General features: G+C 36.1%; 2 protein-coding genes across 3 annotated transcripts in view; one reads left to right on the forward strand and one right to left on the reverse strand.

The window, feature by feature from the left end:
• The window catches only part of LOC135776515 (transmembrane protein 164), a 28,054-nt gene extending 17,707 nt beyond the window's left edge, over positions 1-10,347 (forward strand). The window contains exons 4-6 of the mRNA XM_065287278.1: positions 3,542-3,620; positions 5,529-5,629; positions 8,675-10,347. Of these exons, the coding sequence (XP_065143350.1) occupies positions 3,542-3,620; positions 5,529-5,629; positions 8,675-8,881 (387 nt within the window). The 3' untranslated portion in view covers positions 8,882-10,347. The remainder of the gene's footprint in view (positions 1-3,541; positions 3,621-5,528; positions 5,630-8,674) is intronic.
• A 171-nt stretch (positions 10,348-10,518) lies between these two features.
• Positions 10,519-26,864, reverse strand: part of ammecr1 (AMMECR nuclear protein 1) — a 49,466-nt gene continuing 33,120 nt past the window's right edge. Inside the window, exons 4-6 of one of the 2 annotated variants that reach the window (XM_065287277.2) lie at positions 20,490-20,580; positions 18,332-18,428; positions 10,519-14,599 (exon numbers count right to left, since the gene is read on the reverse strand). In XM_065287277.2, the coding sequence (XP_065143349.1) occupies positions 14,485-14,599; positions 18,332-18,428; positions 20,490-20,580 (303 nt within the window). In that variant the 3' untranslated portion in view covers positions 10,519-14,484. Of the gene's footprint in view, positions 14,600-18,331; positions 18,429-18,670; positions 19,114-20,489; positions 20,581-26,864 lie in introns of those variants that run through there. The other variant, XR_010544113.2, reaches the window with a different exon arrangement.

The following is a 26,864-nucleotide window of genomic DNA, read 5'->3' on the forward strand; positions in this document are numbered from 1 at the left end:
CTTCGCATTAGCATTATGGTTGGCTGCGTCTGACACTATAAAACGCTACCTTCGGAGGCAGCATTACAAGACGGGAAGTCATCATGATTATTAAATAAGTTTTAGATAATTATTATTAATGTCAGCAGTGTTATTATTTTACAGTCCTGCTCAATATGGCTGGCACACATTGCATTAATATGAATCAATTCTGTTCACAACAATCCAGGAAACTGTACGTCCAAACAATAGATAAACTAACAACAAAGAAAAATGATCACACGGTGAGCTCACAGAATGTCGCCATGACATTAAAACCATGAGAAACTAGATATTCAAGAGCACAGCTCACGTAAGGCATTGTTGTGTTGTGTGCCGATTGTAGTATAATGTTTAAGGATGTGCCGGGTGAAGTTGCATTTACACAATTGGGTGTGATGTGTTGGTATTGTTAAACAGTTTGGCTCCATTGTCTGCGTATGTTCCAGTTCGACTAATGCGTTATATAAACCTAATGCTCTCTGTAGGATCATAGTTTAAAGTTCAATCTATAAGAATAAGGAATTTTCATCCATTATTAACACATTATCCTAATTCTCTTAATTCGTAAGCTTTCCGCAAGCTGTCACGTACAGATCACTTCATTTAACAGCTAGGTTCAGGAATGTTTTAGGAATGTCACTATTATGTCATAGACTCGTTCTTCTACATGTTATAGGTTAGTGCAGGGTTTACAAGGGAATTGCAGAGGGTTCCTGAGTTAATGAAAAAAAATATCAGTTACAATTAAATAATGTAAATAAATAATTTAAAATTAAACACTTACACAAAATATAAATGTCACCTGAAGCACAAAACCAGTAGCATGGGTATGTTTGTATCAAAAAAGTTGTTTCTACCATAAATGTATCAAACACATATTTGTCTATAGTAATATGTGTTGCGTTAAAGGTGATTTCCCCTTTTTTTTAACCGTTAGATTCCATATTTTCAATTAGTTGTATCTCAGCCAAATATTGTCCTATTTTAACAAACCATACATCAATGGAAAGCTTCTTTATTCAACTTTATGGCATGATTTCACAGACAAGGCTTAGTTAAAGTCAGGATTAGGCCTTAGTTAAATAAAAGTATTTATGCATCTTTTATAGTCATGCCTTAGAAAAAGACATGGTACTCAAGATACTGGTGTGTATCTTGAGACATATCAATGGCACGGGCTTATTTAAAGGAAAACACCAAAGCTTTTCAATATTTTACAATGTTCTTACCTCAACTTAGATGAATTAATACACACCGATATTTTTTTCAATGCGTGCACTTAATCTTTGTACAGTGCGTCGTGAATGTGTTAGCATTTAGCCTAGCCCCATTCATTCCTTAGGATCCAAACAGGGATGAATTCAGAAGCCACAAAAAACGTTCATGTTTTCCCTATGAGTAGTTACACGACTAAGTATGGTGGCACAAAATTAAACGTGACGATTTTTTTTAAGCAGATAAAAAATGAGAACTATATTGTATGGCAGAAGAGCACTTAGTTTCCAGCTCTTCGACCTCGGTGCGCAGTAACATCATCACTCCTGACTACTCCCCCTCTCGCTCAAACGTCCATCAATATTATCTGCTTAAAAAATCGCCACGTTTTATTTTGTGCTACATTAATTACTCGTTAAACTATTCATGTAACAGTCTTTAAATAGGGAAAACATGGAAGTGTTTGGTGGCTTCTGAATTCATCCCTGTTTGGATCCTAAGGAATGAATGGGGCTAGGCTAAATGCTAACACATTCACGACACCCTGTACAAAGATTAAGTGCACGCATTGAAGAAAGATAGCTATGTATTAATTCGTCTAAGTTGAGGTAAGAACATAGTAAAATATTGAAAAACAGTGGTGTTTTCCTTTAAAATCTGTCAGTCCAAGTTATTTTCAATTGAAACAGCTCAAACATATGTCTTCGTTTAGGACTTCTCTTAACCCCTGTCTCTGAATTTAAAAACATTGACCTTACAAATGATTTTGTGGTCCAGGGTCACATATTTTGTTTGTTTAATTTGCATGTAACCATTACAAAATGCCACATTATATTAGAAAATTTGCAAAATTGACAGATGTTTTATGTACCAAAAAAAGAAAAACACCAGGTGAGGGTCGAATAACAATGTAAAATACTACTGATTAAAACTTTAAAGCAGATAAAAATAAATGTTTTTGAAGTTAAACATTAAAATATTTACTTAAATTCGTCTTCAAGTAGGCATGGGCCGGTATAAGATTCTGGCGGTATGATAACCTTTAGCAAAAATACCACGGTTTCACGGTGTTGCGGTATTACCATTGCAACACTAAAATGTGTTATTTTCAAATGCCAGGTACAATAAAGCCTTTAAATTATAATATGCTTTCAAAACATATATAATATTTTCGTAATATATATTAAATGTAAACATCAAATCAATCACATGACTTCATGATTTAATGAATTTTGTATAAACACAGCTCATACCTTGGAGACGGTATCACAGAACATTTTAGTGGTTTTGAAACCTTGACTTTTTTAAACCTCGGTATACCTTGAAACCGGTAATCGGCCCATGCCTATCTTCAAGGGGGTAAACAACTTTGGTCAAGGGGTTCAGCTGACCAAAAAGTTTAAAAACCCTTGAGGTAGTGTATAAGCAGAGCCCGACTTGTTTGGCCAGCTGTAGTGGATTTAAAATTGTCTGTATATTTTTGCATTAAATTAATTTACATTAGATTAAATTTGCATGAACTTCACGCACGCAGATATCCTAGTAAAATCGTGCACATCATTACTTCAGTCTTCATTTTAAAGGTGTTTTGTTTTATACGTTAGAAATGTTTTGCTTTAGAAGTGCTTAGTCTTTATAATAAATGTCACTTATTTCATTTATTTTTGTAGTAATGGGGCCCCATACAGGTTTTGTCCGTATCAGTTTAACAGTATAATACAACATTATTTGATCTCTCTTCACTAAAGTATAAGTTTTTGTGCTTTTAATCTTATGGCATGCAGTATTGTGACACAATGCTCTGTCACAGTTTTACATACCATGATATTATCTTGTTTCTATGTACCGTACCCCTAAATGTGTTTCCGGTAGTGTATCATGTTTCCTTCCTCTCACAAACTTCACACTTCACATAAATACTGCAACATTTCTATTACACACAACTATGATATGATCTTTATACTAAAGTGGCATAAATACCTAGAAAAATGCATTTACACAGTTTGATGCTACACAGGATTTAAACCACAAGATGTGACGATCGATGCACATTTATAGCATTTATCTACTCATCTGTCTTATTGGTTTAGATGTACTCTTTTAGATATTCCTTTGCCTGTTGTCAGCATTTCTTTTGCATATCTTTCAAATGGGTTTCATATTTCAGATGGACACACATGATAGCATTAAGTTATCACAATGTTAGGTGAAGTGTTTATTCAGGCAGTGTTGAATTTACAACAAAGTGAAATCTACTTCACCACATGCATTAGTTTCTGATCTTGACTTGTGTTTTCCTCCGCAGCTGCCTTTTGAGAAGGAGATTTATTATATTCAACACTTCATGCTGTATCTTGTGCCAGTCTACCTCTTCAGGAAAGGAGGTAAGAAGATCTGTGGCACCACTATGCCTTATTTTACTTTCGTTTCGGTTGAGAAGCGAGCTATGTAAATCTTATTAAAATCAGTATGGGAGTTTTTATACAGATAACCCAAAACGGGCGTCAGTGTTGGCAACTATATTGACGTCAGAACCTGTTTGAACCTGTTTAGAGAGAAAATACAGTAGATTAAACCTGTATCGCCATCTAGTGTTTAGAGTAATGCAAGCACAGTACTATAACTCCAAGTGTTTCTCAACATGAGGCCAGAAGGGGTCTCAAGATGACTTAAAAGGATTAAAAATAAGACAAGGTTAAACAAACACACGTCTTTTTAGTAGTACCAGGCTCTTTAATATTTTATTTGGTCGAAATTGTGAGTGTGGCTTTAAATACTGTTGAGGACATGAAGATATAAAGGTTAAGATCCACTTCTTTAAAGGACTGTACCACACTGTAGTGCCGTCACTGGATCAGCACCCTTTATAAAGGTCCTAATACAGTATGGACAGTACCATTTGTGACCCTTGTCCACAAACCAGTCATAAGGGTTCATTTTTTTTTTTATTGAGATTTATACATCATTTCAAAGTTGAGTAAATTTTTGTCACATTTTTTGTTGTTTGTAATACATTTTATATGATAAAATGTGACTTTGGCATCCTAAAATGACTTAAATTTGAGTCATTTTATTTAATTAAGCTAGATTAGATGCAGATTGACTTTCAAATGCAGTTTGAACACCCAAATTAGACTATATTTATTATCTGGGATGTGGGTCAGTGACAAAAACGGTTTGGCAAGATGAGAAATTCAAAAATATATTAAAAAAACTTGTTTTAAAAGCATGCATCAGGTTTATTTCAATGCACATAATGTATTTTTTGTTAATTTTATGCAATAAAAATTACATGTATACCTTTTTTATGAAAGTCAAGACTAAATGGACCAGAAAATGTCAAATGGTGTAACCGCCAATTGCGCCAAAGAATTAGAAATATTTAATATTTTATCCACTTTGATGGCATGTAAGCGTAATCATAAAAAAATTAAAATACTATTTTATTAATTATTTATGTAATTAAATGCTTTTTGTAATGTTTGTCCTGACATATGCTGAAAACAGCTCTGTTTTCTAAGTAATCTTTGACAAATGATGTAAAAATGTATGTAAAAAAAAATATTACACTGAACTAAATGATTATATTTTATTTCACATTTTTTGTGAATATATATATATTTATATCTTAATTTAAAAAAAATACTAGTTACACCAATTGATACAAACCGGTTACACCACATTGACATTTTTTGCAATTATCCCTCTAATATTTTTTCCAAATTAAATAAAACCAGAAATTTTAGACTTTAGACTCAAAAAAAGAGAATGTGTGCAAGTAATCTGCAATTTTTTTACATTTAATTGAACCATACGGACACAAAATAATTGTCACATCATTGACCCATATACTAAAACCCATTTATGTTATTAAAAGATGTATTTATATTACATTTTTGTGTAATATTAAACTGTACCTGTCAAAAGTTACCATCTGTTATTAGTTTTGGGTGGTTGTTATCTGGGAATAACTTGAAATGTCGCTACTGGCCAATCAGAATCGAGCATTCCTACGAGCAGTTGAAACAATTAAGGATTATTCTGGTTTTAAGTTTAGGCAAGGACAGCGTCGGTCATATTACTACAGAGTTAGACAGTAATTCATACTCTTCTCACTGTAACGGATACCGACTCTAATGGTTTATTGCTGTATGGCAAGGCAACCACAGAAATAATCAATAAATGGTTCAATAAACAAAACCCAGGCTTCTATTAATAGTTTTAAATGATCAATCTAAATAAAAAACAGACTCGGGCAGTAGTTTTAATGTGTATGTGCTCTCTTTTGACAGGTGTGTATAAACCAGAGCCGCTGGGTGACATGTGGTGGGCGCTGCTGTCTACAGGAATACTCTTCCTCTATCACTTCGTGTTCCTGCAGGGGCTTGGAATGGTGAGAGAGATAATGTAACACTACGGCCAAGTTTACAATAGAATAGTAGCGTACTAGTTACTTAATAGTGGGTAGTATACACTCATTATTTCAAGTATGATACTTTGTCAGCACCCAGATGACATATTTGACTTATCATACTTTCTTGAAATACATTTACTTTGGCACTTTTTGCCAATACGTGACCCTGTCTGTGACTTCCAGACTAAAGTGTCATAATGATAAGATTAGGAGCATTTGATGTGAGGTGACCATACTCTGTCAATATTAAAGACATCAAAGTTATACTTTTACAAAATGTTCTTTACATTAAGAAAGATGATTTTATGTATCACTTTAGCTGGGGTTTCACAGACAGGGTCACAAATGACTTACGGTGCATTCAAGGTGCAAATTTATTAACCCATTCCCCCTCATCGTTTTTTTTTTTGTGATTTCCACAAGTTTCACAAAATGGATTCCAATAAGTTCTCTTCTATAAATAAATAAACATACAATATATCACAATATATACTTTCAAACAAACACAGAAAAATAACAAAAACAACCCTCTTTTATCACAGCTCAAATATGGGAAAATTTCTTTAAAAAGACCAAATTTTGAGTAAAAATGCATTTTTGTAAATAACTTTTGATAGAGATCAGATTTAGAACGATGATCGAAACGCACAAGTTTACAATGTGTTGATTAGTTGATGCTTCAGTTTTTTAAAATTTGGGTAAAATCGGCATCCAGTGCATAATAGTGGATTTAAAAATGACTGTAAAAACTCATCAGGGAAGCGTCATTGGCAGGGAAACGTTTTCTCTTAATTGACGAGATAACTGGTCAATGGCAAGGAAAGAGTTAATGCAAGCAAAACCCACATTTTGGCACAGTTAAAGGGGTAGTTCACAAAAAAATGAAAATTGCACCATGATTAACTTAGCCTCAATTCATCCTTGATGTATACAATAATCTTTTTTTCGGAGGAACACAATCAGAGTTATATTTGAAAATGTCCTGGCTGTTATAATGGAAGTAAATGGTGCTTTTGTTTTAAAGGCCAAAAAAGTCTTCACAGAACAGCTCCACACACAGCTTCACGGGGTTAATGAAAGCCTTTTGAGGGCAATCAATGTGATCTTGTTAAAAAGAAAATCAATATTTAAAACTTAACAAACTAAAATAACTAGCTTCTGCTAACAACCGACGCACAGCCTGATCACATGAGAATTCGTAGATATTTCACGAGTTTGCTAATTTGTATGAATCATATGAAGTCAATCATGCAAAAACATAAGAATCATAAAAAAACAATAAAACCCTAACCCCAATGTCACAGGGGTCAAGGGAAATTATACAATGTACCAATTGGCCACCTCGTAAAATATGTACGAATAGCCATGAGATAGTGTTGGTATGACGTAGCGTCTCATCTAGTGCCGCAACGGATCGCAGTTCGGCTCGCAGATTAATTTGCAAATTTAAATAGGGAAAGTTTATAATTTGAACGTGTTTCAAAGGTTTGCAAATGTTAACATTCAAGTGATGAATGATTTTTAAACAATTTAACCACAAAAAGGCGCTAAAGTGAGCAGTTTACTTTACGCACAAAAGCACGTTTGATCAGAAGATTCAGAACTCTTAATGTGTAAACTTTAGAGAGTTGCATCTGTATCTCATACTGTAGTAGTGTATTAAAAAACATTTGGCTAATAGAGCAATGAAAAACAACGTAACGTTTTAATGGGGGACGAATTTTTATGCTGCGCCATTTGTAAATCCCCCTCTGTCTGTGTGGGCGCGCGTGCGTAAGGGCACTCAATACTGCAAACACGGAGAGACGCATTTCAAAAAGCAAGCGAACATAAAATCTTTCTGTTATTGACAGGGCACATACAAACAAAATGATCTCCACAGTATTCTTTTTATAATAAAAACATTTGTTAATGTCTTAAGTGTATGTATAGATTACAGTCAAAAACCAGTCTGTGCCTATTTGGTCTTAAAGAGACGGTAACCTCAGTTAAGTCTGTGTCATTAATGTTAATCAAACAACCCAAGACAAAGAGAAAATCACTTATGTAGCTCTAAAAAATAATAATTATATTTAATTTATACAATAAAGACAGTGTTATTATTTAATTGATTTGATTTCTGTACCTAATGCTAATTTTAGACCTTACTTAATGTGCAACTTTGTTGCCTCAAAAAACGTAATGTGATCCGTTGCACGTCTTGTACGCTACATCCCACGTCAGTGCAAAGCTAGTGTGTTCATTTCCAACATGCAAATTGGGCACCACTTACTAAATTAAATGTGTAATAGAATGAGCTCTAGTACACAAATGGGTAAGTTAGTATGCAGTGAGTAGTTATGATATCTTTCAATCAGGCTGTCTGTGTCCTGAATCTTTATTATTGTGCTTGGTGACAATTGCCCAATACACAGTAAATAAATAATGTTGTTGTTGTAGAGAGCTGCACAGCATTAGTTTTCTATCCTAGAACTCAAAGATTTCAGATTTTGTGTAATGGCAAATTGAATAGGTTCTGTCCATCAGGGTGACCATTATCCACCCGTCTCACTTTAAGCACAGCTTTGTCGCTTTCCTGGAAATTCACCCCAATTGCTTTGCAGTCTCACAAAAATTCTTCATGTTGTTTTGATGTTCGCTCGGTGACACTGTTAAGCAACGTTCGCTCGAGCAGGTGTTGCTTCATATTGCGGTGCCTGGTGTGACTTCATTTTCCATAGGAGCGGCTGAATCCGTACTGATTTAATTATCGGCTAACACCAGTGTTTTTCTCATTCACACGTTTTGCAGAAGCAGATGGAGAAACTTACACAAAGATGCGTCCCGTTTTCTGCCACTTTTCACAGGAAACATGTTGTTGTTGCCTGTAACATGTTGCAAATATATGATTTTTATACAAATAATGACAATTGTATATGCAATGATATAATCACCCGTGTACTTGTGTTCGGTCACAATGGGTGAGAAAGCATTTGTCGTCATGACTCTACACTGACTAACATCTCACATTTCACCTCCCACCAGCTGACCGAAGTGAATCTGAACAACATGCTGTGTCCAGCTGTCTCGGACCCCTTCTACGGGCCGTGGTATCGAGTGTGGGCCACGGGACACCAGACCGCCCTCACGTTAGTCCACGGCAAGGCTTTGACCATCCTCTCGCAGCACACCGCTCCCATGTGCCGCTATCTACTGGACATGGCACGTCTTCGCAACAAGAAGGTGGACTAAGGTTGTTTTTATTGGACAAAACCTCTTGGACACTCCTCTACCTACATTAATCCATAAATACAGTTACATACCTTTTATGTCATGGGCAGTACGAAGTTTTAGGTGACACATGCATTCCGGAGAGGCTGTTTTTGCCTTTTCGGATGCGACACAAACCCTGCCTTGTTTTTGTTTTGGAGTCTTCGCACGACGAAGATCCCGTGAACCGTTGTTCTTCGAGTTGCCTTCTTTAGTTGCGCTCATCTAACAGTGAAATGGGTCCAACCCAGTTACATTGACTTGATTGCTAAATAGCTGTTTATGTGTCATCAGCACTGTATTTCCTGTAAGTCTCGCTCGCTGGCTTTCAGATGAATTGTGCTGCCATTTTAAAAGTCACTTTTGTGAATATTGTGTACCTTTTTTGTGGAAACATCTGTGTAGTGCTACTGTATGTTCTGGAGGATTCGCCAGACCCTTTTTGTGTAAATAGTCAAAACTCTTTAGCGTCCAAGCTGGAGGCATTACTGTACCTTTGGTCACAATATGAAACTCTTTCCATTGGCTGAAAGTGATAATTGATCGAGTGGCTGACGCTGTTATTCACGATGAATGGCAGTGATGTGTCATAGGAAACTGACTGAGGTAAATAGCCAGTACAATATTTTTTGAGTTCTCTTATTGTAGTTATTTTTTTTAAACTTTTTAATCGAAAGTGCTTTAGTGACTTTCTTTATCGGAAATTGAATTCCCTTAAATTCATAATTTATTCTTAGCGATATGTTTTACAAAGTTTTTAAGCCTAAATTTGCATTACTTTATTCCTAACAGCTGAGGATAAAGTGATTAGCAGCTGTTTTAGAGCAAACACAAATTAAAACTTGCTTATTTAAAGGGATAGTTCACAGAAAGTACACTCAAATTGTTATATAAATGTATTTGTTTTGCGAAACATAAATTGAGACATTTTTAAGTGTGTTTGAAACCAATAAGCAGATCTGGGGCACCATTAACTTCCATAGAAAAAAGTAATACTATTGAAGTGAATGGGGCCCCAGATCTGTATTAAAATTATTCGTCTAAAAAAACAAATGAAGACATTTATAACAGGTTTGTAACAATTTAAGGGCGAGTAAATGATGACCAAATTTTCATCTTTCAGTGAACTATCTATTTAATGTAGCCCACAAAATTGTCCCACACTTAAAGCACTCCATCTCTCAATTATCAAGGCTCAGAAACAAAGATATCTATTTATATAGTTTGATTTAGGACCAGTGTGAAATTGGGTGGAGCCATGCTCTCAATACAGCAGCCCCAGTGAATTATGGGATTGTTGTCATTTCAAACTCGACTGAAAGGGAATCCACCATCATTTTTGTACATATGTTTTTGTGAAATATGTGCCGTATTGAAAAGTCAACGTTTTACATCCCGTGTTTGTTTCTTATCAGAAATGCAACCATTAAAGTACTCAAAACACTCAATGCTTGTTCTTTCAGATTTTTTTTATTGGATAAATGATTTAAAAGGTAATAACAATAATGTTTTAAAACTACATTTTCATTGCCACAGCCATAGCTCACATACCCACAGATATCCCCATCTTTATGCCACCCCACCCCCCAAACATGTTTACATTTTTTTTTCTTTTATAATTTTTGTCTTTTTTTTAGCCATACTATCAGAATTCATAAATGCCCATTTCAAGTCTCGTCACACTAACAGCAATTCAATGGAGTATAGGATCTACTTCTACAGGGGATTTGTGTTTATTTATTTATTTATTTTCTCAGTTTCTGTTTAATATAGTCATTTTCACCCAGTTGTTACTTTAACAATTTCAAGTCTTTAAAGCAAAAAGAATTCAACCTCAAAACGGATAATACAATAAAACAGTGGTGGGTGTGCATGGGGGCTACGCCAGGCAACCCCAGCGCCCGAACCGACAACGCTGTGAGCCGTCCATCATTACAGGGCACGTTTAAAACTCACCTGCTCAAAGTTCCAGAACATAGAAAACCACTAAAATAATTTAGAAACTAGGTCCAAAAATTGTGTTTGTTTTTTAAGAATCAACTCGATGTACAAAAACAGTCATTGTGTTTACTTTTTTGCCATTTTTTTTGTATTTTGTTACAAAAAGATCTTCAAACAAGTTTATTGTAGTTCTTACATTTATTATTTTCATCATCATCATCATTATTATTATTATTTATACGTTTTTTTTTTTTTTTTAATATATATATCTATCAGTGCGATTGTATGCCAGTGCAGCTACTGGGTCCAGAGTAAAGAAAAGAGGCTTTTTTTCTCCTTAAATGGCATTTAAAAATAAGGATTAACGCATCTTTTGTATAAAGTATAACTGCTGGTCTTAGGAAAAACTCATTAAGAAACCCATAAATCTAAGAGGCACGCTATGGGGTTTTCTTTCTTTACAAAAATATATAATAATGATGAAAAACAAAAAAATAATAAAAATTGCAACCTAGTATTATGGTCATTGATACCGTGTGAGGTCTCAAAGACGGCTACAATGAAAATTCATTGACTTCGGTTGCTAAAAACCTAAAACATTAGAAATTGTACAAAATGAAGAGAAAAAAAAAACAGGAAACATACACAGAAATTAAAACAAAACATCTCTTGCAGGAAAGGTTTTGGAAGGACAGGAAGGCAGGTCTGTAGAGCAGCATTTGGACATGGCTGGAGGCATCTTTGGTTCGGTTGAACACACAAAAGTAACATGAGCAACACAATCCAAACGAATATGGGTTTGATGGGAAGTGCGAAGCTCGAATCTTTGTGTTGGAACCTGACGCTTATGCCTAAAATGCGTAGTAGTTGTTGTTATTATTACCAAATACTAAATTACATTGCAAATAACAAGATGGGTCATATAATAAATGGCTTAACTAATACTAAAACATGCTTTCAGGACCACACTCCTTTGATGCAAGCCAGAGAGAGAGAGTCCATCCCAAAAATTAGCCATTCCTGGCCCCATAAATGACTGAAGTATATTTCTACAGTGTTTAAATGTGCATTTACTCCCCTCGTTTTCTCAAAGATGCCAGGTATCCCAAAAGTCAGTCGATATCCTCATAGTGACCTATGAGAATCGGTAATAATTCCTGTTCAAGTATTAATCTGTAGCTATTTCACAAACTGATATTTAAAGAGAACGCGGCCGTATTTAGGCGTCAACTTCCCTCTTGAACTACTAATTTGGTAGACGTATACGGAGCGAAACTCCAAGGTTATTTTGTATAGTGTAAATGTGCAGATGTACAACAGATGAGATGATAAGCATATGCCCGTATCCCCCCGGCCATGAGGGAAGGTTGGGGTTAGACTCGTGACTACTTGTCCTTTCAAACCTGCAGGAGATTGTTACACTGGTATGAAAAGAAAAACACCTGTAAAACAGATCTGCATATATCGAGGATAACAATAATAAAGTCTGATATGAACAATGAGTCCGCATGACCAGTCGCATTTACTGCGACCACCCCCGACACGAGGTCCGATAGCACCATTTTATGTAGTCTTTTTCTCATATATCTATATAGCAGTGAAACAAGCATGCCATGTTTTAACGGGAGAAAAGACCCCTTATTCATGCAACAAATGTATTGCGAATGTGTATACATTAGTTTTCTCGCACGGATGCAAAGACTTGGTTTTGCAGCAGAAAATTACTCAGTTTGTGCTGTTCAGTTATTTATTTTTTTATGGACCACAAAACGAGGCCATGATTGGTCAACCGTAGGATGATACGATAAAAACGGCAAACGCTTTTCATAACTGACCTACTTAGTGGTACGTGCCATTCGAGATGAAACCGTTCGGAAAAAGTCAAAAGTGGACTTCGCTTGAAGGAAATGGGAAATAAAAATCAATGTGGTTTGGAAACTAAAATGAATCCTTTTTGCAAATGTTAAAGTCAACAGTTAGGCCCTCAGGGCGACATTTCGTGGTCCATGTAGTAACCATTTTTTAAGGCAACACAACTGAAATCAGGTTTTTTTTTATTTTAGTGAGCAAGGGTACGACTGTGGATGGAACCTCGAAAGCCCTTAACATTTTGCATATGAAAATAAAGACTTCTCTGATGCCTCTTCATTCCTCACTAAAGAAAGCTAGTACACTTAACCTACAGTCAGCGCGATGTTATATTCATCTACAAAACAGAAAATCAAACAAGATCATCTCAGTCCAGTTTTTATATCTTGGAATATGGGAGTCACCCAAAATAAAATGGCCGAACAGACTGAATATTATTCAAAGCTTCATTATAAGACCTTAAGGAGTTCAGCGGTCACCACAGCAGCTTTATCTGCTCGACTTGAGGTTACATCAGCGATTTTCTCCATCGTAAACATTGTTCATGTTGAGCATGATGATGCCGTGCTAACGTCTGATTCTTGCATAAAAAAAGTTTAAAAATTAAATAAGCTTTCCAAAGAATCCTCCTGAGAGTAAACGGGTAAGCAGAAAAACAATTAAAAATAGTTGTGCATTAAAAGAGAGTGTTGGTTTTTTTATAGATCATCCCTGTCGTTTGACATGAAGGTTTTCCTCTCTGTGTGATGAAATAAGATACAAAGTTCAAACACCCTTTGTGGCAACAAACCTCGCCATCGCTTAGGTTAACTAGCAAATGTCCAGCAGCATTTCTCTGACCGGTCAAATATTGTATACTGTTTGTTTACTCCTTACTCTGATACACAGACCTGCACTTGCAACATTTCACGAAAACACTATAGATATACAGCACACGTTAACGTAAATAAGACACACCACTGGATGTAATGGATTATATGATCGTTTTGCAACACTACACAAAAAATGGCAACCGACTGTTGAGTAAATTCAATTCAATTCAATTCTAAACGCAGAACTGCTTTGCATTAAGGAAAAATCTGTAGGCGCACCCAATAGCCAATTCTAGTGGTTTTAAACTTTGGACACGTTTGCGCACGTGACACACAAACAAACACGTGACTGACGTAACCAGCTCCAACTCGGTCGCACTGCACCTAACGAACCACAACAATACAAAAAAAAAACGTTTGTTATAAAACACGGAAATCACCCCAACGGAAGGAAATCGCACACAGAGAGGAAATGATATCCCTGCGGTTGCCTACGTAATACAACGTCAAACGAATGAGAAATGATAAAAGGACAAGTCGCTAAAGCGTAAGCGTATGTAAAATCCTATCTTCAAGACTAGCCCATCGTAAATATGACTTATTTCCATCCACAGACTCAAAAACCTGATTAGGAAATTTGTTGGGGGAAAAAAATACAACGTAGTACTTGTTTATTTGCTCGTTTAAAAAAAAAAACAAGGGGTTATATGATGTCAATATATACGCTGCAAAAACTAAATTAATACAAAGAATAAAAATGAGAAATAAATGAATTGTTTCGCTTCAAAATCACTTAATGCTTATTTGCCACCCGCTGCCATGCCGCCATCTGACTGTCGACATGGCAACGGAAACTATCATCATAAAATGGTACAGTAGTACAGATAGCTAGACCACGAGGGGGCGGGCTCTCCCGGGAAGAGGTCCGCGGAGAGGTCCAGTGACTGGTCATGCGGCTCGCTGTCAGGAATAATGGTTGTACGGTGGGAGAGGGTGCCCGATGCCGTTCTGGTAGTGATGGTGTTGCCGGTGGGCGATGTATTCTGCGTAGCTCATTGTCATCTTTTCACTACGGTACCTGAAAAGATAGAAGAGAGCAAGCGTTAGAATTACGGGATACCGTCATTTGCTTTTCCTGTTATACCTCGATCTTCTTCAGACTAGTTTTTGGATTTTTTCGGACATTAAATACTGAATTTTAATTCATTTCAATCTGCCGAATTCTGAACGGATTCATAAAACTTCAGCTTTGGCTACGGGACCCACAGCTTGACGAGAGATTAACTAAACCTCAGGATAATAGATGGTGGTACACAGTCTCTGATCATGATGAAAAAAAAAAGAGTCAATACTTAATTATTTTAATGCACTATTGGCGGGACGCCCAGCTGTCTTCATAAACTACAGTTAGTGCAAAATTCAGCCGCCAGAGTACGTTCAGACTAAATTTGATCATGTCAAATTATATCATCCCTGCTGTTCCCATATCAGTTAAGCTTAAAAATGTTGCTTATATTCTCTGGGGCCAGACTTCTGAGAGCCTTATATTGTATATTACAGATCACGGTCCCACTTTAGGTGTATTTTTGTATGTAAAACCCAGAAGCGAGTAAGCATTTTAGCAATTCCAGTTCCATCCTACCGAAGTCAATGGGAATTGTTTAAAGAGATAGTTCGGCCAAAAACGATATTATACCCATGATTTACTCACCCCCAAGCTGTCCGAGTTGCATATGTCCATCGTTTTTCAGACAAACACATTTTTGGATATTTTAGAAAATGTTTTAGATCTTTCAGTTGATTAAATGTAATGTTACGGGGCCCACCCATAGTCCACGACCTTCAAGTCCAAAAAAAGTGCGTCCATCCTTCACAAATTAAATCCAAACGGCTCCAGGATGATAAACAAAGGTCTTCTGAGGGTAATCCGCGTGGTGTTGTTGTAGAAATATCCATATTTAAAACTTTATTAACGAAAATAAATACCTTCCGGTAGCGCTGCCATCTTAGTCGCGTCCGCATTCAGGAGAGAGTATTAGCGTAGTGTACGCACTTTTCTTAGTGACGTATGACAAATTCGGAGGGCGGGGGAACAGAGCAGCAGCAGATGGCGGAGCTACCGGAAGCGAGTTATTTTCGTTAATAAAGTTTTAAATATGGATATTTCTACAACAACACCGCGCAGATTACCCTCAGAAGACCTTTGTTTATCATCCTGGAGCTGTTCAGATTTAATTTGTGAAGAATGGACACACATTTTTTGGACTTGAAGGTCGTGGACTATGGGTGGACCCCGTAACATTACATTTAATCAACTGAAAGATCTAAAACATTTTATAAAATATCCAAAAATGTGTTTGTCTGAAAAACGTTGGACAAATGCAACTCCGACAGCTTGGGGGTTAGTAAATTATGGGTTTAATATCATCCTTCTCGTGACTTTTAAAGGACAACACCACCGTTGTTTAATATTTTACTGTTCTTACCCATCTTTTTTCAATGCGTGCACTTAATCTTTGCACAGCGCGTCATGACTGTGTTAGCATTTAGCCTAGGCAACTAGGCTGTTTTCCCCATTTAAAGACTGTTACATGAGTAGTTACATGAGTAGGTATGGTGGCACAAAATAAAACTTGGTGGATAAAAAATGAGAACTATATTGTATGGCGAAAGAGCACTTAGTTTGCAGCACTTCAACCTCTGCGCGCAGTAGCTGAAAACTAAGTGCTCTTTCGCCATTCAATATAATTCTTATTTTATATCCACTTAAAAAAAATCACCACGTTTTATTTTGTGCCACCATACTTACTCGTGTCACTACTCATGTAACAGTCTTTAAATAGGGAAAACATGGAAGTGTTTGGTGGCTTATAAATTCATCCCTGTTTGGATCCTAAGGGATGAATGGGGCTAGGCTAAATGCTAACACATTCACGACACGCTGTACAAAGATTAAGTGCATGCATTGAAAAAAGATAGGTATGTATTAATAAATCTAAGTTAAGGTAAGAACATAGTAAAATATTAAAAAAGGTGGTGTTTTCCTTTAAAGTGGTTGCTAACAAGTAAATGGGACTATAGACATTGTCAGGGACTTTAAATCAGTCATCACGCATGAAGATGTCAAAAACAACGGAATATGGGCACAATTCCCAACAGCGATTCATCCACCAAGTATTTCCTTAAACAGGGAAATGTTTTTAATGAAATTTGAAAGAGTTGTTGGAAACTTGGTTGTGATGACTGGCGAGGCCACAGCATACATCCTACACAAAAGTATAAATCGCTCAACACAACCCTAACGTAAATCTGGACATCACAAAATTCGATCCTACAATGAAATAAAAAACTGTGTGTCACCATATATCTTCACCCTGCCTCCAATGTGATACTCCTGTGAATGACTAATGGTGTTCATAGTCCTTCACCATGCCAAGCTTTTAAACGGCCTCCATGGCACAGCGATGCTTTCTGCGATGTAGTTACAATATGTGCCAGCAACCAAGAAGCCAAAGCTTTAATTTAAACCCTTATCCATTAAACTATATAAAAATAAGTGCCTGGTAATGTTACAATGTATTCTTAGAATTAGCAAATCCTTGTCTCTGGTGAGGTGTTTAGTCTGGTGTGATGTGAAATACTTTTTAAAGATTAAAATAGATCTTTGACGTGGTTATCTGTTAGTCATGAGGATAAGAAATGTCTAAGAAAAGACAGCACCTTAAAGGATTAGTCCATTTTCTTAAAAGAAAAATCCAGATAATTTACTCACCACCATGTCATCCAAAATGTTGATGTCTTTCTTTGTTCAGTCGAGAAGAAATTATGTTTTTTGAGGAAAACATTGCAGGATTTTTCTCATTTTAATGGACTTTAATAGAGCCCAACATTTAATACTTAACTCAACACTTAACAGTTTTTTTTAACGGAGTTTCAAAGGACTCTAAACGATCCTAAACGATCCCAGACGAGGCATAAGGGTCTTATCTAGCAAAACGATTGTCATTTTTGACAAAAAAAATAACAAATATACACTTTTAAACCACAACTTCTCGTCTAAATCCGGTCCAGCGCGACCTAACGTAAATGCGTAGTGACGTAGGGAGGTCACGTGTTATATATATAAAACGCACATTTGCGGACCATTGTAAACAATAAACTGACACAAAGACATTAATTTGTATAAGTTGATATACAACAAAGTAGGAACGGTCCTCTTTCAACACACTTGTAAACACTGGGGCGAAGTTTCGCGTTCGTCCTCTGTGACTTCTTGACGTCATGACGTATTGCTTGGGGTCACGTTGGCGCATCACGACCGGATCTAGACGAGAAGTTGTGGTTTAAAAGTGTATATTTGTTATTTTTATTGTCAAAAATGACAATCGTTTCGCTAGATAAGACCCTTATGCCTTGTTTGGGATCGTTTAGAGTCCTTTGAAACTCCGTTGAAAAAAACTGTTAAGTGTTGAGTTAAGTATTAAATGTTGGGCTCTATTAAAGTCCATTAAAATGAGAAAAATCCTGCAATGTTTTCCTCAAAAAACATAATTTCTTCTCGACTGAACAAAGAAAGACATCAACATTTTGGATGACATGGTGGTGAGTTAATTATCTGGATTTTTCTTTTAAGAAAATTGAATATTCCTTTAAGTCTTTATACTGAACCCAGCATCTGCAAGTTTTCAGTTCATTATCATCGAGTAAGAGGTGGCATGTATTAAATGAGTGAATGAGCGTGGGTACAAAAAGATCCATTAAATTGAAGAATACGATCGAGCGAATGTTTGAAAGAGGTTGACGGTCTCACCTGGTCAACTTAATAGTCTTCCTGAAGTCATTTGTGATGGGAGCTTTGTAACCTCCCTTTCGAAGTAAGGAATCTATGGTCTGAATGTGGTCCCATCCTATGGAGAGGAAAAAAAAGAAATAACTCAATGACATCATACTGACTGAGTTTAAAGGTCACCTATTGTGCCCCAGTTTATAAGATGTAAATTAAGTCTTTGGTGTCCCCAGAGTGTGTATGAGAAGTTTTAGCACAAAATACCCCATTATAGCATGATAAAATTGGCCACTTTTTTTAGATGCGCCGTTTTTGTGTGTGTCCCTTTAAATGCAAATGAGCTGTTGCTCTCGGCTCGCTTACCAGAGGGGGGCGGAGTTTCGAGAACTCTTGCGTCAGCAATCGGGCACAACAAAGCAGGAGAATCACACGCAACAAGCGTTCAGCCTTAAATGCTTGAACCAGTTTAAAAAGCCAATCGTCTGACTGAAGTGTGCATATTAAATACGTGTTTATTAACAGACGGTGAGCATTGTGGTATAAAAATATAGCTCAGGTCTCACGCTGCATACTGCACATACTGTTTAAATCAGTCAGAATAGTTTTCGGCATTTTACAAGAACTTTAATTTAACTTTCATCTGTAACACAAATCTTGCTTCAACTAGAAATTCATTTGATATGAAATCATAAAATCACATACAAAGCATGTTGCTTATATTGTATGTGTTTGAGGTGAATACAGTCGCGTTGTGCTGTCAATCATTCTGTCTTGTGCACTGCGTTAATCCTCATCTTCTTTATAATCTTCAGAGAAACAGATAAAACGGCATGTTTTATGCTCATATTGTATATGATGGAAGTGAATACAGTCACGTTGAGCTGTCAATCATTCTCTCTCTCTGTCTTGTGCACCATCTTCTTTATAATCTACAGATAAAACGACATGTTTCATGCTTATATTGTGTATCTTTGGGGGGATACAGTCGGGTTGTGTTTCCTTCAGAAAGCGTGATAGGTTATGTCTCTTTGGCGGAGACCACTGTAAAACAATGGCAGACTTTGTGCTTCTCACTTATTGCTGTCTCTATGCAAATACGGCAGATCGTAAGTGCTGATGGGTGGGGCTTTCCCTCCAATGACATCATCAATGGGGAAAACCTCAATCTGTACGTTTCAACATATAGACCCTTTTACAGTTGGTAAACATTGTGACGTATTTGTGTGGGCAGGGCTTAGCTGGAGGCAGAAAGAGCTGCAGAGGCTATGTTGACAAGCTTAAACTAGCACGTTTTAGGAGGGATTTATTAAACATGGATGCAGAAGAAGTTTCGGATCTGTCCGAATATGTACAGTCACTGATTCTGCGGGACCGTGACAGGTATTTTTGTAAATTATCTCTTGCGATTTTAACCAGGTTTTAGATATTTCCTAGACAACATATGAATTACTTTCAGGTGGATTTGGGTAATTTTGTCTAGGCTTACTGTCTTATGTAACCAATCGCTGGGCTAACTATGATTAGCAATGTGGATTATTTTAAGAGACTATTCAAACGATGGCATACACATCTATCGCTATATGTTTGTTTAACATTTAAGCTAAACAATAGCGCGGTTGGCGACTTTTCACCTATAAAACAGAAACTTGCTGATTTGTATTAGATAAAACCAACACAACAGTACATATGAATAGATTATTTTACCTGATATGAAGTGTGCACTGCAAACACAAACACGAGTATTATTTATGATCGTCTCCGTCTAGTCTGTACGCCGTATTGCATTCAACCACAATTGTCTTCTTGATTTCTGTGAAGAAATGTCTGCCGGGATCCGGTAAAACTTTATTTTTGAACCAAAAGTGCTGTTCCTTCTAATCTGGCAGCCAAAAACACAACAAGATGACATTTTAAAGTCAAAAACTCAAACTTTTAGCGCGTCGGCTATGAGTTCCTACTTATTTTTTGCCTCCAGCTAGAGCGGTGACGTCACAGTGACGTGGGTGATAAAGGGGTCTATAGGTTTTGAATAATTAAAGGAGGAATGAATGGATTTTTACACACACTGCGGACATGTACTGATGTTCTAACACATTACAAAAGTGAACTTTCACAATAGGTCCCCTTTAACCCTTTGATCTTCATTCTTCATTTAACCTTGGAGCTGACGACATCATCTTACCTTGCTCCTTCGCAACCTCTGGCAGGTAGGTGGCGGTGCGCTTTGATCCTTTTTCATTAAAAAATTCTATCCTAATGCCGTGAACACCCACCTGGAAATAAGACAGGGACGTTTTGAAAATACAATTCTCTTTAATATTTAATATCTGCACGTTACTGATAGATACTGGTGCTGACAATAATATGGGACCCTGGACCACAAAACCAGTAATAAGGATAGATGTTTTGAAAATGAGATTTATGCATCAAATGAAATGATAAATAAGCTTTCGGCTGATGTATGATTTTTTTTAGGATTGGACAATATTTGGCCGAGATATAACTATTTGAGGGTGCAAAAAATCAAAAACGTGTCCAAATGAACATTGTGTCCAACACATTACTAATATGACAAATTCATTAAAAATTTTAGGGTAGGAAATTTATTAAATGTCTTCATGGAAAATTATCTTTACTTAATATCCAAATATTTTTTGGTGATTATTTTAACCCATATAATGTATTTTTGGCTATTGCTGCAAATATACCCATGCGACTTATGACTGGTTTTGTGGTGTAGGGTCACATATTACAATCATAAAGATAGCCAGTAAAGGAAAAATTATCTGCACATTAGCTTTAACAATCCAGAACTGATAGCATTAATGGTAATTTTACTTTAAAAGTGTTTTTACACCTCTATATAACAGTAAAGGACTGAAACAGAAAGCTAGGTGGGAGGATCACTATACTGGTAGCTTAAGAGGACTTTTAGGATGAATATGGGCCTTTTTTACAAAATTTAAGCAAAAAAAAAAGTTTAAAATCTAATTTAAACAAAATGACACATTGAAAGGAAATTAAATGTGACCGTGCTTGTGAAAATCCCCACTAAAGTCATTATTTATGTTTTCTACATGAACTCATTCTACCCAATGTAAATGTAAAGAGCGCACTGTGAAAATATAACCTTTACATCTTTAATATTGACTGAGTAAGATCACGTCAAAGATTGAAATCAATTGAGTAAGTTTAGGAGCATCAAAGTTTAAATTTCACAGTATGAGACTTTAGCCTCGATTTCCCAGAGAGGGTCATGCATTTATTGTGATGGTTTCGAATGAAGTTTCACAATGTTTGTACAAGTACAGTTTCAAAGAGATTTCACATTTTAACTATTTTAAAGTTGGGTTAAAGTTGAGTATGTGGATGCTTATTGGCTCAAGCCGTGGCTCTGGCTCTCTCTGTTATGTACGGTGAGAAAATTGTTTAGAAATGAGTTACTGGTTAAAGTTTAATCATCAAAATGCTTGCACACCGTTTACATTTTTTCATATTCATCACATCCTACAAATTCATCACGCAAAGAAACCGTGCACACAGAGTCTGATGCATTAATCCGCACGGAAATTTCGCAAAACAATACGAAATGGAGTCTTGATAAGGTTAAGCACTATTCTCTACCAATGGATTGATGACTAGGGATGTAACGATAAATCGCGTGTCCCATTAAAAAGATTCTGAATCGCAAGGTTGCGATTATGTGTTTTATGCACAACTTGTGTGTACTACGGCATTCGGTCAGTAAGAAGTCCTTATCAATCTAAAATCATTATGAGTCAGAGTCGATTATAACGTGCATTTAAAACAGCAACACGCGTTAAACAAAATCATTCAAAATATTCTTTATTATCATATAAAAATACCTGAAACAATCTGAAGAACGGTGATATAAATATTCTTCTACACATTTCCTGGAAAAGCGTTTGTAATAATAATTCTTCTGTGGCACAACTGGAGTTTCTGCACGAGAGCGCCCTCTGGCTTTTGGATGTGGTGGCATTTCACTGTAATTCATTCAAATTCATTCATTGAGAAAACGCGCATTTGCACGATTAATCGTTACAGCACTATTGATGAAATTAATGTGAACCTTTTGTTTTGAAATCTAATAGCTAACATTTGAATGAAAACTGCTCAGTCAAGACATGTACATGAATTTTACTTTCATCTTGTTTACGCAGATTGTATTTTATGCGCTTAATCATTCTGTTAAAATTGATTTAAGACTCCACTTAAGGTGCTAGTTTACTGACAAATGTCAAGTGGGCATTATTGTTGTGCAAAACCCTCTCCCCTTGAGGGTTTCTTTTCACTGTGCATACAACTGTATGAACATGTGCACTCAAACTGCGAAGTTTCATATTATTTCATATGACTTTTGAAAAAGAAAACTACAATGAAAAATAATATTTAACCCACCAAAGTGGCTAGTGGGTTTGGTCTAACTCGCCACAGCTGAAATCTTCCGCATTTGGCGGGTTGGCAGGTGTTGATGTCAAGCCCTGGTTATGACACTAGGGGCTCTCTCTTACACCCGGCGCAATGCAGCGTAATGCGCGACGCAAGTGTCTTTGCTAGTTTCCACCCTGCGCAATTATCATTTTCACGTTTAGCGCCGTGTTATTTAAATAGCAAAGCATTTGCACCCATGGGCGTTCTGGTCTGAAAACAAGGTGTGTTCAGGCGCATTGTTGGCGTTGCTATTTTGAGGCAACTAAGACTACGCAATTGACCAACAAAAACCTGGTCTAAAGTCAATGGCGAAATATGTTTTTTTGTTATTTAAAGAGCGCATTAGTAATATGTGCCTAAACGGGACGACAACGCGGATTTGCTTATAACATACATGAATGCGCAGCAGCACAAAAACGCTTTAAATATGAAAGATTAAAGGATTGAATGTAAAATATTATTATTGAGTTTCTTGGAGATAAATTAGGACTAATTATGAGACGTTAGAAGGCACAAAAATGTTTTTTTTTTAAATGATACCTCACTGATTTATTGTATATGATGACTCTGTACCTGTGGATATGGTGAGATGAGAAACATTTTCAAGTAATGCTTAAAAAACAACTGACGCTGTCCAAGTGCTGAACCTTGCGGAGAGCCGTTTGTAAATTCTTTATCTCCTGTTTGTAACAAATAAAGTATTTTTAGAGTACAAACCTTTTCTTACAAACTTGTAAATTATTTTTTGATGATATTGGCTAGCCATTTAAAGCAATTAAAAGCCTGCTTTTTTACTTCTGTGACTAAATCAAAACGGGTTTTAAAGGATTTAATGAAAAAATAAACATTTTAATACAAGTGTAAAACAACACAATTATTTAACATTAATCTTAAACTGGGGATATTTTTCCTCCGCTTAGTTTTTCAGTTTACAAAGTCCGTCATCTAAATAAGGATTAGACATAGCACCAGCGCAACTTGCTTTTAAAGGGGATGAGAGCTGAGACTCTCATTGGTTTATTGCACGTTAAGCCCAAAATACTCAAATTAATCATTAAACCAACCCTTTTCGATCATGCGCTCGGCGCACAAAGCATTTTTCCCCGTCATTAAATTAGCAAAAGTGGATTCGGACACACCCATTTAGACGTTGCGCTGTGCGCTTTAGACAATGCGCTTAGATCTTTAAAATAGGGCCCTAGATATGGTAGTGGTAATATTAATAAAACAGAAATTAGTAACAGGGCTCGACACAGTGTCCGGGACAAGTGAAAGTTTTGGAAGGGCAAGTTAGAGAGAATTTTACTTGCCCGACCAGACAAGTATTTAAAAAATAACAATATAAAAAAATAAAGAAATAAAAAAAATTATTCATAAAGTAATTCATTAGAATGATTCAGAAAATGCAATATCTGAACAATCCCATATAGGAATAAACTCTGGACCGAGTCTTTTGCTATCTGGGATTGGTCAGATATTGAATTTTCTGAATTTTTCTTATGATAAAATATACTGCCACAATCATTCATTTCTGTCGGGAGTGTGTATTAATAATGCAAAACTCAAACCCATATATATATATATAAATGACAGGCACACAAAGCATCATCTGCCATTATCTGTAATAATATTGCCAAAAACATCCATTCGGGGTTAGAGAGAAGTTATACACACTTTTCACTGAATCAGCAATGCAATGAGTAGTTAGTAGTAGTAAAGCTGTCTTTCAGTTTCAGAATTAAAGTCAAAACCCTTGCTTTGAATTTGCATTTTTTTGTGTTTCCACATATTGCTGAGGTTCAAGAAAGTACAGTTGCTGAAATTTATTAAATCTATAATATTTGCCCATTTCTTTGCAATAGACACGGTTCAACCAATGTTATTCTTGAGCAAGAATATGCAAACATCAATTCATGTTAACTCAGAGCGAGGGTTTAAACAGCTGAGATGCTCCACACATTAATTATTAAAGGTGCATTGCGTAACTTTTAGAAGGATCTCTTGTTAGAAATCCAATATAATATACATAACTATATTATCAGTGGTGTATAAAGACCTTACATAATGAACTGCATTGTTTTTATTACATTAGAATGAGCCATTTATATTTATATACAAAGTGGGTCTCCATACATGAAAGTCGCTGCCATGTTTCTACAGTAGCCCTAAACTGACAAACTGCATTTCATCCCTACGTTGTCTCAGATGACAATGTTTGGTTTGTCCTGTGGCGGATACCATATGTGTTTTGAACTGAGGGGTGAGCTGTTGGTTGCAATATCGCAATATCTCACTAAACGCCACATAAAATTTACACACACCACCTTTAATAGTCAAACACAAAGAGACTCGAACTTTATATGCGTTCCTAAACAAACATTATTGAAAACATAATTTGACGCCACACTGAAACTGGAGAGGTGGTAGACTAGCAGCATACAATGACATCACCCAGGGTTTAACCCATGGGAGTCAACTGTGTTGCGACACTTAAGATACAGAAGTGCTAGACTAAATATAACATACAGAAACTGGCATATATACTAATGTATATACTCAAAATATACTAAGCTATGTTTAGTTTGACTACAATAAACTTAAATTTACACCTTAAACAAAACGCCTTTTTTCTCCGGGCAATTAACTTTTTACTCGGAATGTGATTGATAAATTTACTTTGACAGTGGTTTGTGATGTGTCTCACGCAAAACAAAAGACTCTGTGGCAGCAATAAATGCAAAGACTTCTAATTTCCAATATCTGAACAAAAACAGACTTGTAAAGAGATAGAAAAAAACAGATGATGGCGCATGAAGCGTAGACACACCCTGTCAAGATATTTGCGGGAGTGAAGTTTGCAGAGATGGGAAATGATTCTAGTAGTGTATGTGAAACAACAGAACACAGTCAGGAATTGTTCGCTCTGCATTGGATTACAAGCACATGCACACGTCATCACTCCTCACCCAGGGCGCAGTTCTGTTAGCTCCGGTTCTCTAAGGACAGTGCGCGTAAGCGTGTGTGTTTTGTAAACGCCCTGCATCAGGATTTGTGGCATGATGCCAGGCTAAGTCAGTGGGCCTGTGGTTCATTTGAATGCAAGGAAACAGTGAGTGGCTGATGCCGCACTGCTCTGCTCCCTCTCTTTTCCTCCGGTCGTGTGATTTGTAATCTACCCGACAATAGACTGCAGCTGTCAGAATGAAATTCAGCGAAATTGGAGGGTGAGGGCAGCATTTCTCACGGGTATGTGTGAGGATCTTGAAAGTGTCTCGACTCTAAAGGTGTCCAGATTGAGCTGGAGTGCGAATCACAGGGAACTATTACCTCCAAAAAGACAACAAAAGAACCTTTCAAAGGCAGTATATGACCTTGAGGTGAATACCTAAAGGTGGAATAAACAACTGTTTTTTTCTAAGGATGTTACTCAAAGAAATGTAACTATTATAGCTGCAAAAATGATTTTCAAGAAAAAAAATAGTCTTAGTATTTTTGTCTTGTTTTCAGTAAAAATATCTAAAAATTCTTAAATTAAGATGCTTTTTCTTGATGAGCAAAATGACCCAAGATAAGTCTAGTTTTTAGACCAAAAATATCAAATTTAAGTGATTTTGTGCATAAAACAAACAAAAAATCTTCCAATGGGGTAAGCAAAAAAATCTTGAAAAGTTTTCTTAAACACTAAATTCAAGAAAAATTTGCTTACCCCATTGGCGGATTTTTTTGCTTGTTTTATGCACATAATCACTTAAATTTTATATTTTTGGTCTAAAAACTAGACGTATTTTCTTGGGTTGTTTTGCTCATCAAGAAAAGCATCTTAATTTAAGAATTTTTAGATATTTTCCTGAAAACAAGACAAAAATACTATGTTTTTTTTTTTTGCAGTGTGGTATTCAATGCAAAAAATGACTTACTTTCTTAGGATTTTTTTCTTGTTTTCAGTACAAATATCTAGAATTTTTTTAATCAGGATGTATTTTCTTGATGAGCAAAATAGCATAAGAAGAGAAGTCTAGTTCTTAGACAAAACTATACAATTTAAGTGATTTTGTGCATAAAACAAGCAAAAAAATCTGCCAATAGCATAAGCAAAAAAATC

Source organism: Paramisgurnus dabryanus, chromosome 18 (genome assembly GCF_030506205.2).
Source record: "Paramisgurnus dabryanus chromosome 18, PD_genome_1.1, whole genome shotgun sequence".
NCBI classification, from domain to species: Eukaryota; Metazoa; Chordata; class Actinopteri; order Cypriniformes; family Cobitidae; genus Paramisgurnus; species Paramisgurnus dabryanus.